At 37.9% G+C, this 12,283-nt stretch overlaps 1 protein-coding gene across 1 annotated transcript in view; it reads right to left on the bottom strand.

Moving 5' to 3' along the window:
• LOC129265072 (uncharacterized) overlaps nucleotides 1-12,283 on the bottom strand; it is a 26,451-nt gene extending 14,168 nt beyond the window's left edge. The window contains exons 1-11 of the mRNA XM_054903059.2: nucleotides 12,128-12,283; nucleotides 11,725-11,848; nucleotides 10,842-10,999; nucleotides 8,691-8,879; nucleotides 8,037-8,209; nucleotides 4,960-5,062; nucleotides 3,980-4,141; nucleotides 3,200-3,484; nucleotides 1,482-1,694; nucleotides 1,113-1,280; nucleotides 275-432 (exon numbers count right to left, since the gene is read on the bottom strand). Coding sequence (XP_054759034.2) covers nucleotides 275-432; nucleotides 1,113-1,280; nucleotides 1,482-1,694; nucleotides 3,200-3,484; nucleotides 3,980-4,141; nucleotides 4,960-5,062; nucleotides 8,037-8,209; nucleotides 8,691-8,879; nucleotides 10,842-10,999; nucleotides 11,725-11,848; nucleotides 12,128-12,227 — 1,833 coding nt within the window. The 5' untranslated portion in view covers nucleotides 12,228-12,283. The remainder of the gene's footprint in view (nucleotides 1-274; nucleotides 433-1,112; nucleotides 1,281-1,481; nucleotides 1,695-3,199; nucleotides 3,485-3,979; nucleotides 4,142-4,959; nucleotides 5,063-8,036; nucleotides 8,210-8,690; nucleotides 8,880-10,841; nucleotides 11,000-11,724; nucleotides 11,849-12,127) is intronic.

Here is a 12,283-nt window from a genome sequence, read left to right as displayed (position 1 = left end):
AGGTACGATTTCAACCTTTCTTTTTATTGATATAGGTGTATATCTATCATTTCCAATCATTAATTTTATATCATGTATCATGCTTTATATGAAAAAAAACTTATCTTCAGAAGATGTAAACATACCAATTTTTTTTAAAGGTCGATCTCACCAGTGAAAAATAAATCTCTAATACCACTTAATAAACCTCTTGGTTCACAAAACATTTGACTGATAGGACAATGCCTAAATCTACATTATTGATATTTGATGTAACGGTTAAGTAAAATCTTACCTTCAATGAGCCATCGATGGCAGGAATTACTTCGATGAAAAAGAGTGTTTTCTTGATAGATTTCAGAACATATGGGGTGTCTTCGCTTAGTACAGTATAACATACAGATTCAAGGCATCTCTTCAATTCAGTTTTCAAGTTTTCTTCGGTACCAATTACTGACGAAATAAAAGCGGTTCACACACTTAAGAATATCATTGCAAGCTACAAATTTTTAAATCATGGAAAGGTAATAACACAAATAAACTAACGTTGATATAATGAAGATTATTCCGCTGACTATACTAAAGGTCAGAATTTATATTATGATCAATTCACCTTCGAGAAAGACTGCAGAGCCCTTTGAAGATTACAGCAGATGAATTAAGGGTTAAAGTTCGTATATACCGATATCCCTTCCCCAGGTGCAAAGTATGTCTCAGTTATTATTTCTTTGAGGAGACGTGCATTGTGTAATGAAACTCGGTTATTAATTTTTTTTTAATATTACTAAACATTTCAGAGCTAATAATTATAACATACTGACATCTCTCATTTGTGCACTGGTATAGAATTTATCTGGTGTTACAGCTAACAGTTTTGTTAATACGGTCACTTAGTCGTAGTATTATTGACAAAGTTCACATTGTCAGCTTTTTTAAAAAATATTAAATAATTTAAAGAGGAAAGAGGAAAAACCACCTGATGCGCAACTTTAAACAGTGTATATCTATAAAATTGTATATTGAAAGGAACAAGTAATTCATGATGGATAGCGGGCTTGTAAACCTGTTGAAGAGGTGTTAAGTGTTTCCCTGACTGAAAATTTGATAATATGCTGCTTATTTTAAATACTAACGTATTTCATAGTAGTCCGAATCAGATCCATTATGCGAGATGAGAGCCACTGCAACATTCTTATCAGCTTTGACTGCAAACTGGCCTCGACTCCCAGTCGTTTGATCTAGAGGTCCAATCTTGTTCACATAGCCTGCCGTTCCGTCTGTCGTTACATTCAACACATTGCCTGCAACGATATATGAACAGAACCGAGCCTTATATGGAATCTTCTCATTTCAATTGAATTTCTTATTCGGTCTTCACACTAATGTCGCTAAAAGTTCAAGGCAAACAACCTTAATCATGTTTCTAACCATATCAATATTCACAGGCCAACTTATTTTGGTAAACCTTATTGATTTCCTTATAAATATTTGAAAGCAATCACCTGACATTTCTATAGGTTTGTCGTAGTTCGGTGGCTGAACAGCAGGAACTGCACCTTCGCCACCACCTGCATTAATGCCTGTCTCCACCGCTTGACCACCGCCGGAAGAACCGTTTACCAACGTCGCATTGCCTTCTGGAGGAGGTGTTTGAGTGATCACCGGGTCTCCAGTTAGTCCGGGTTTGTCAGTGATCAGAACTCGGTCATCATGGCCTTATCATAGAAATGCATGCAAGAAAATACAATGATTTTTATATTGTAAAGATTCTTGTTCCCATGAATTGAATTATCATATCCGCATTTAGGCCCCTATATAGCTATGAATTAATACCATACACACCTTTGGCCTTTGTACTTCAAGAAATGGTATATGACCCATGGTGTACTGCAGGGCTCTGTGGGCGGACCGACCCTTTTCTCAATTTATCTGATTAGATTGCGGCAAGTGATGCTCCGTTACGGAATTGACTACCATATTTACGCTGATGATATTCAACTTATGATTTCTTTTGATTCAACTCAGCAAGCAGCTGATAATGCTATTCGTCGTCTTCAATCATGTATGATTGATGTTCACGACTGGATGCAAACTCATTCCTTGAAACTGAATCTAGATAAGTGTGAATTTCTTATGTTTGGCTCTAAAGTGCAGCTCAACAAAATTGATGTCAACTCCTTTTCATTTTCTGGCCACACAATTCAATTGCCTCAGACTTGCCGTAATCTTGGAGTAACTTTTGATTCACATAATTATATGACAATGTCTTCCCAAATCTCAAATAAATGTAAATCAGTTCGGTACCATCTTCGTAACCTAGGATTTATCCGGAAATATTTATCTAAGTCTGCGACCGAAAAGATTTACATGCCTTGATTTCCTCCCGCCTTGATTTCTGTAATGTCCTTTTGTTTAATTTACCGCAGGCTCGGTTATATAAGCTTAAGAAGCTTCAGAATGCAGCTGCTCGCATCGTCACTTTGTCAAATAAACGCTCTCATATCACTCCCATCTTGAATTCACTGCACTGGCTCCCTATCAAAAAACGGATTATCTTTAAGATTTTGTTGCTTGCTTTTCATAGTATTCTTGGATCAGCACCACAATACAGTCTTTCATTTATCAATTACTACAGACCAAGCAGGTCTTTGCGCTCATCCACCTCTGGCTTCCTTGTTGTTCCAAAAGTTTCAAAAACCTGGTGGGAAAGATCATTTGCTTTTGCATGCCCCACTTTGTGGAATAGCCTTCCTGAAGACATAAAAAATGTACCTCTGTCGATACTTTCAAAAATCTTCTAAAAACTTTTTTATTTAACTCTTAGCTCTTTATGCGCCTTGAGCACTCTACACATTATTATTATTATTATATACATGTAGACCCTACAGAGATTAGTGTATGAAATAGACGAAATGCCCCAGCATTGTCTGTTTATATGCACTTCGCGTAATAATAATATCAATAGTCAGGGCCCGCGGGGAGAACAGTTTAGGGACAGGTGTGGCTGGCTACCCTGGGTAAAATATGACGTTATTATTATTATTATCATCATCATTATTACTATAATAACTATAATAAAAGAAGAGGATAAAATGGACCATAATATTCATATGGGCATAGCAGTAAAACATATTTTCTTTCGAACAAGTTGATTTATTTATAGGACCGACGTGATAATAATTTGTACATGTCGTAGGACTGTAATATATTGGACACTTACCATCTTCTCCAATATACTTAAGACCAAAGAACGTCCACAGGTCTATGCCGGTGGTGACCCGCTGGAGACCGATGTACTTCAGACTCCCAACGTCGACCTGGGACAGATGGAGCAGGGGTGTGTCCTCCCCGCTGATTCCAATACAGAGTGTTGAATCGACCAACTTGGCAAATAGGTAGGCGCGGTCACCGAGGCTGAGGCGGTTTCCCGAGTAAGAAGCGATGGCCACACCGTTGTAAGAAACATCTACACGACTGGTGCCCATACTGTCACTGTTCATGAAAGCTTTTAGTAATCCAAAATATCAAATGATATCAAATCAGATTTGTCCTATATATGCACTGCTTTTCATGACAGTACGTCATAAATCACTTCTGTAATTAGTTTTTTTTTCTCATCTCTCCTTATGCTCACTTAGTGCTATATAATGAAAGGACAATAATATTCCACACACACGTGTTTGTCTTTGCTGATAGGAGGGAGTCAGGGGCATCTACTTGATCAGTTTCAGATCATGTTTCAAATGTGAAGCTAATATCTGACCCAAACCAAGATTTCACCAGCATACGCAGATACACACACCCCCTAACACACGAATGAGAACGAACATTACTAGAAATTATTGTAGGATGCAATGCCAACTTTGTATGAACCAAAGATTTCTGACACAAAAGGTATTATTGTTTATCTCGATAACCTCAGGGCGAAAAAGTTACAAAAAAATCAGCCGACTCTGATATATATCCATTGATTTGGTGAATGTCTATTAGAATTACTTACATAATTGGTATCCTACTCCTTGCTGATATCTTGGTTCCGATGTGAAAAACATGAAGGCTGCGTCTGTTACGAGTGCTGAAAACAGAAACGTGAAGTCCCCAGGGGGTATCTGGAGATCATAGACGGGTTCATCTAATGCCTGAAGGTATATCGACACCTCACCTGTTGAAACCAAAGGAAATCAAGGTGGCTCAGTGGTAGAGCGCTCGTCTCTTTAATGGGAGGTTGGGCTTCGATCCCCGGTCGAGCCAAACTAAAGAACTTTAAAGATTGGACCGTCTAGCCGGGCGCTCGACGTAATAAAAATGGAAAAGGGTAATCTAATTCATGTTATACAAGGTCTGCTGGGAGGACAGTTCATAAGGGCGCAAGTGGCTACCATAGGTATAAAATAATTATATTATTAAAATTGTGTTCTCCAAGTACTTTAATGATTACATAGTAATGATAGAAGAAAATATAAGTCATATGCTTTAGTTTTATCAAAAGAGATTACCCATATTATTCTTGAATGTAAAAACTTTGACAGGCTGTTTTATCTGCATTGGTCCTATTATCCCTGTGGGTTTTTTATACAACCTTCTTGTAAGCTCTGGATTTTTCATGGTTTTTTTCAAGAGACAGTAATTGCATTCCCGGGCTGTATTCTTTTCCCACCGAACACAAACAAATACGATATGTAGTTCAAAAATATAATTTCATTTAATGTACATGTTTATATTTTATTGTAATAGATAACATTCATAAATACATACACGCATGGGGCGAACAGTTCACTGTGCTACTCATTTTGACCTTAAGCTGTGTGTCTGTGGCCAGCATGAATACAGACAACGAAATCTGACTTATATGATAGTCACGCAACATTTATTACCACACAGAGAAAGGCAATAATAGTTAACACATTTTGCAAATATAATAGTTTATGTCATCATTATCATCAGTCCCCAAACTCGAATGTTGAAGTTTGTATACCATACCTCGAGCCGCCGGACTAACATTGAAGAAGCGCCATTTTGTAATATCACCGTTCAGATTCCCAAAGTTTATAAATCGTGGAAATGGTTCACTCACACCTTGAACCTAAGATGGAAACAAAATGCCCCTAAACGTATTTATTTTTTAGCGTAGAAATTCTGAGTAATGCAAATGTATATTGTGATTATTTGGAAATGGATTGATGTTTCTGCCACCGAACTCTCTTGAATTAAAGACTAGATGTACAATTTTATTTTCATCATTCAACTGTCAACATATACTAAGTAATTCGTTTTCAAAATAGATCATGGGGAGTGGCATACGTATACCTCATAAAAGAGTCCAGGGGCCCGTAACACAAAACTTAGCAATGATCGTAGAACATTTTTCTACGATTGATTCCATTGACTACAATGTACAATCAATCGTGAAAACCTGAGGGTTTTTTTGGCAAATATCAAAGCAACATATATTTGACGAGAATAAAAGATCATGAAGATCGCATGCTTCAGAAAGAATAAAAAATCACGGAAGTTCTTCTAGATTGAGGGTTTGTTATATATAAACTTAGAAAAGAATAAAAAAACTCAAACTGCAAACACTAGCATCAAGGAGGAAATGTGCAAGACTCTCAACCTACTTCATAGAAGTCGGGGGGTTGGTACCAGCCCTCCCTTTGAATAATTTCTTAAGACATACAAGACAAAAGAGGCAAATAAAAGCAAAGAAATTTGCTGGGTTTGAATCAACAAACCTAGTTGAAAGGCAAGTCCAAAATCATAATAATTGTTTTGCAGTCGAGAATTTCAATACTAATCAATACAAGAACTCATTTTTCGTACAAACAAGGGTGGACTGGAACCATCTTCCAGCCACCATATCAACTTTACAGACAGTCGCAACCTTCAAGGCAGCTTTTGAAGACCACCTTCTCCGGTACTGCTAATCTCCATAAGCCCTCTCTCTCTCATCCGGTGCACTATACCAAAACGATCCAGATCCAGAAGTAAAATGGATAAATGTTATCAAGGACTGGTAATCTGCCAGACTACGTCTAAAGTTTCTTTGTAAATAAAATAGACCGCATCGTCTGTGAAAAAAGCCTTAAAGCCCATTCTACATCTTCAAGGATACAACACGGATCTCAGTGCGTGATTTAACTGGGTATTTACAAGGAAATGTACGGAAAAGTGCGGTTTCTACAAGGATAGACAAGGTAGGGCTAAGGATCTGCTTGATAAGCTACCAGGAGTCAACACGGAGAACACGGGTGTTACTGGGTCCTTACACGGACCTTTACGGTAGCTTACGGTCTTTAATGGGATATCTTTAGGGCATTGGTCTAGATTAAAGTTTCTTTCATTTTTTGCAACGTCTGAGCGTAAAAATACATGGCCAAGAACACGGACTATTGTTCATGAGAAAATGTTTGACCATGGATACAGCCGGTATCAACACGGACTCCCGGTTCTTATAAGAAGCCTCCCGGGTGCATTCGGTAGCTACACGGACGTACACGGTAGCTACAAGGATGAACACGGATGATTATCCGTCCGTGTACTCCGGGATGAAAAATTGAACATGCTAAATTTTTCTCCCGGATATGCCGGTACATCAAGGATGGCGCTGGATGAGTAGCCGGTGTGTACTCGGTAATCCCGGACTGTACACGGAGGACCCCGGATTGACAATGCGGCAGAGGCGTCGATCCTGGGGGGCAGGGGGGGGGGGGCGATCGCATCACCAATGAAAATATTGGGGGGGCAAACATATCGTTTTGCCCCCCCCCCAATAATTCCGCATGTGCAAAAATAAAATAAGATTGTAATGTTACAAAGAAATCAGCAAGCGAGATTGAGATAAACAACTCATTCTTTATTTAAAATCGCTTTCAAAATGTCCGCTTTTTCAGATTGGAATATAAAAATTTTCAGCTCGCGCTTCAAGCTCGCATCAATTCTGTAGTAAAAACCCATACTTTTCATGATTAAATTGTGAATAGAAGTCCCGTTTTCAATTCTAAGCCTCAAAAGAACTCCCGCTTCGATTTGCAATATATCTTGTTCTTTATTAAAAACGTCCATTAAACTGTCAATTTTTTTTCAGATCGAAATATCAAAATTTCAGCTCGCGCTTCACGCTCGCATCTATTGTTTTAGATACCCATCTTAATCCTTGATACCAAAGATGCTTAGAATATCAAGCTTTCGGGTCAGAATATAAAGAAACTTCAGCTCGCTCTCGGAACTCGCATTATCTGGGTAGTGAGACATGTATCATCCTCATGAGTTACTACAAACAGTCCTATAAAACAGGTACCTTTTTCCAGTTTTCAGGTCAGTATACAAAAAAAAATTAAGCTCGCGCTTCGCGCTCGCATTAATTTGTTGGTGAGATATGTGGCTCTTTCTCATGAGTTATATATATATATATATATATATATATATATATATATATATATATATATATATATAGGCCTATGTGAGGGGTGTATGTGTGGGTGTGTTTCGTGTGATCGAGCGCCTTTGGAACGGGACCGTTGATTCATTATTTTGCCCCCCAATCTGAAAAATGGATCGACGCCCCTACAATGCGGGATGATGTAAGGTGTAAAAGGGGCCTAATAGTTAACAGGAGAAGTACGTGTTATTTTAACTTTACATTTGACTATGATTTTAAAAACAGTAATGGGCGCATAAAGGCAAGAAAATTTAGTCTTACAAACTAAAAAAATAATCCTTTCTGTGTATTATTATATTTGATAGTGTGGGTGTTTGTGAGTAAATGTGTGGGAAGTGTGTGTGTGTGTAGAGGAGACCAATGGGAATGTGTGATAGTGTGGGTGTGTGTACATGTGAGTGGGGCTATTAGGGTTAAATATGCGTGTTGGGTAAAGGTCTAAAGCTTTGACATCCCTCCGTCAGTTCATCCTTTCCATCAGCTTTTAAACGTATTTTGGAGGTGATCCTCGTGGGGATGAATGAATTGAGCCCCAAAGTTAAAAAAAAATTATTATCTTTCGTTTCTTGAATTGCTAGACCAGTTACTTCCAAAATTGTTGTATATATCTTAGTCTCACCTCAAGGATAGGATCTTCTCCTATTTTTCCCGCCACCATGATCGAATCTTCTCGTCTTACATACATCTTTGTAAATTCATCCTTTGAGAGGAGACTACCTTCGTATTTATCAAACACTTGATCATCGTATTGCACAACAGAAGATGTCTGTACATCGGTAATTCTGTCAAAAACTGCCAGTAGAATATAAAAATTAATGATATTAGATTATTTGCACTCACAGTTTATAGTAATTCAAACTGTATTCATGTCTTTTCAAGAAAGAATTTTGAGAATCTGGATACTTATGATTTATGCCAGGAAGGAAAATTATGCATTGCAGTTTTTAAAAAGTTATCTTTTCATGTGCCTTTCAATGTTTTAATCACTTCATGATCAATTTATGGATTACATGAAAAAACAATTATTCACCTTCTATGGACAGCTGTACATTTATAGAACTTTTCGAGTACCTAAATTCAAGAGGCATAAAGATCATTTTCAATTTAGGCTGACTATTCGGTTTGTTGATAGTGATGAAAATGAAATGAATATGTTTTATTCCCTGCATTCAGATATTTCATTCTTTGGCAGACTTTTAGGTCCATGGTTCCAGTAAGCACAGACAGAATTATGAATTGTTAACCCTGACCAATTCAAACAAAATAGTCTTACCGAACATGTAGCTTTTCTGATCTAATGGCAGAGGTGAAAGTGACACAAATGCATCTCCCCCTGACTGAACCTCGAAATTGAATTCAAACTTATCGAATGGCAACGGTGAAAATGGATAGATAGGTTGTTGTGGTCCCGATGTATGGTAAGAGTAGATATGGGTATCCGTAGGAATGGGTTCCACACCAACTATGAAAATGAAGAAAAAAGGTATAAAGGTCATATTCCGACGACCGTAGCATGATTGCAAGCCCGCGCCAAATCGCAACGTTAGGATGTCGGTCACATTGCTTAATCATGCTAAAAGCATCGAAGAAGTACGGTATGGTCGAGCCCTTTGTCACGTCTTCCGGATGGTTAATCTGACACACAAACATACACCCCACACCATTACACACACACCCCCACACACCCTCATACATTCCTCTCACCCAACAAGATGCTTCTTCACACACTCGGTCTCACCCGAAAGCATATTTACACATAGACACTAACTCACCCACACCATCACACACACACATACCCTCACAAGCGCATACTCACCCCAAACAAACCACACATACCTACATACACACCCACTCTCTCAACATTTTTAACACGCATGCACACATTCCCTTATACACAAAAAATATTTCAAATGAATATATTCAAGAATATGATTACTTTAAGGCTTAGAAAGTGAAAAGGCGCCATTTGGGTAGTTCACCACTTCTGTCTCATGTTTTCAAAAGAGAGAGTCATACCTTTAAAGAATCATATCAACTATTCAGTGTAGGTCAGAGGCGTCGATCCTGGGGGGGGGGGCGATCGCCCCACCAATGAAAATATTGGGGACAAACATAACGATTTGCCCCCCAATAATTCCGGATGTGCAAAAATAACATAAGAATGTAATGTTACGCAGAAATCGGTAAGCGAGATTGAGATACACAACTCGTTCTTGCTCAAAATCAAGCCTTTTAAGATTGGAATATAAATATTTTCAGCTCGCGCTTCGTGCTTGCATCATTTCTTTAGCAAAAAACCATACTTGATTAAACAGGTGAATAGGGTGTCCCGTTTTTAGTTCTAAACCTCAAAAGAACTCCCGCTACGATTTGCAATAATAGTTTATTGGATACATATCTTGTTATAAAAACGTCCATTAAAATTTCAGCTCGCGCGATCGCATCAGTTGTTCTTTTAGATACCTATCTTAATCATTAGTTCCAATAATGCTTAGAATATCAAGCTTTCAGTTCAGAATATAAAGAAATTACAGCTCGCTCTCTGCACTCGCATTATCTGTTTAGTGAAATATGTATCCTCCTCATGAGTCGCTACAAACAGTCCTAAACAGGTACCTTTTTTCTGTTTTCAGGTCAGTATACTATTAATTTGTTGGTGAGATATGTGTCTCTTTTTCATGAGTCATATATATATATATATATATATATATATATAAATATACACACACACATATTAATATATATATATATATATATATATATATATATATATATATATTGTAAAGAAATGGATGAAGAGAACAATGGTAGGCGTAGCTTAAATCAAGGTTCCCCAGAGCTATCTACCCTTTGGAAAAATTGGTGATGCCGAAAAAATGTCTCTGCCGGGAATCGAACCCGGGCCCCCAGCTTTGAACGCCGGTGCCTTAACCACTAGACCACAGAGATGGGTTAGTGGCTAGGGCGACCCCGATCCGATTGACCGTCAGATAGACAGATTTTCGACACTATACCAATTATAATTTCCTTTGTCGGGTGAAGGTGGGTTTCGAACAATGACAAGCCGCCATGCTTAAAAGAGTTGCCAAAGCTGTTGTACATGTATAACTTTACACATTTATATATATATATATATATATATATATATATTTGTGTGTGTGTGTGGGTGGGTGGGTGCGTGAGTTTGTTTTTTTGTTTTGTGTGATCGAGCGCCTTTGGAACGTTGATTCAAGATTTTGCCCCCAAACATGAAAAATGGATAGACGCCCCTGGTGTAAATGAAAGATAGATAGGTAATACTACCCAGGCCAAGTAAAAGGAAAAAATTGACACGTCCACTTATCGAATATCTAGAGACATGCACTTAAAATGAATAATATCTACTAACACATTTTATTTGCAAAAATAATTGCGACAAAGTTACCGGTGCTTTTAACTTGTACATCATAGAATGTCCACCGTCCTCTTTCGCCATGCTCTGTTTGAAAGCGGATATACTGTACAGAATCGTATGGTACTTGTTCCACAAGGAGAATAGGAGGGCTGCCTTCATTGCCAACTGATAGCGTCTGTTGAGTATATCTGGTATATAAAAGTGGAATAATGCATCAAGAATACATCAATGAAACTTGAAGAATTGAATAAATGATATTTGCCAAGTGTGAATGCCTACGCCCACTGTCATCCTGTTGCCCACTGATAGCATGTGTTGTGCGTAACTGGTGGGTGTTTCATAAAGCTGTTCGCAAGTTAAGAGCAACTTGAAGAACGACTGATGAACCTTTCTTACGCGCTAAATAATCACCGATGAACATTTAATGGTGAATATAATTTACCACAAGAAAGGATCACCAGTCGTTCTTAAAGTCGCTATTTTCTTACGAACATTAATACATTATTTAAACTTCCAAGTATGAGTGCACTGCCGGTATATTTGCCAAGTGCGCACAGCCATCATGTTGATTTAATTCCATTTTGTTGATCACTGTTCTTATATTTATTCGATATGGGTCTCAATTAAGGCCACTGTTGAAAAAAAATCTTTAGAGAGATAGATATATGAACATAAAACCAACTCAACCACTCTTATGAAATAAAACCTAAAATAGAATAATCACCTCGTATCCGATGAAGTAGATATCCATTTTCTTTAGATTCGAAACCCGTCACAAACACGAGCCTGTTATTGAAATCTCCTTAAAATGTATTATTTTGGTAAATCCAGTGTGAAATATATAATCTTGATTGTGGGATCACTTAATTAGTGGCTATTATAAACTTATTGAGGGATTATTTTTTATCATTACCTGATATAGAATGGTCTATTGGTAGACTTGCTCAGAAGATCATTCTCTATGCTCTGAAGTACCACACCATTCAAGGAGATATAGGAGGTCTGAAATTCCCCGGAGTCACGGCCGTCGTCAAAGACTAACACAGACAGATAATGAGTTGGATTGAAATGAGTTGGATTTATTTAAATGGTATTCATATCACTAATCTGTTCTTTTGAGGAAGACAAATCTAAAGAACGATGTAAAGAAAGCCTCCTTATTCAGGTAAGATGATCTAGCATGGAAAGATAAAAATAAGTTCTTGAACAAAGGGGTCTCGAATTCTAGGTAAGTGTTCGAACATCCATTATCATAGCTGTATAAAATGACTGCCCCTACCTCAATATTCTTCCCCCCTCAGAGCCCCCTTTCTTACCAATATTATAACCATCAGTTGATCCCATTGGTGAATCCGTGAGGATAATCCTGGCTCGCCCTTCTGCCTTCAGTTTAAACTGAAGCTCGTACTCTCCCATTGTGTATCCGTGGATGGCCAACAAGGATGCGCTCACTCCGTCAGTGTAAAACACTT

This window comes from Lytechinus pictus, chromosome 1 (assembly GCF_037042905.1).
Source record: "Lytechinus pictus isolate F3 Inbred chromosome 1, Lp3.0, whole genome shotgun sequence".
NCBI classification, from domain to species: Eukaryota; Metazoa; Echinodermata; class Echinoidea; order Temnopleuroida; family Toxopneustidae; genus Lytechinus; species Lytechinus pictus.
Note: the sequence above shows the minus strand (reverse complement) of the source record. Positions and strands in the feature narration are given on the sequence as shown.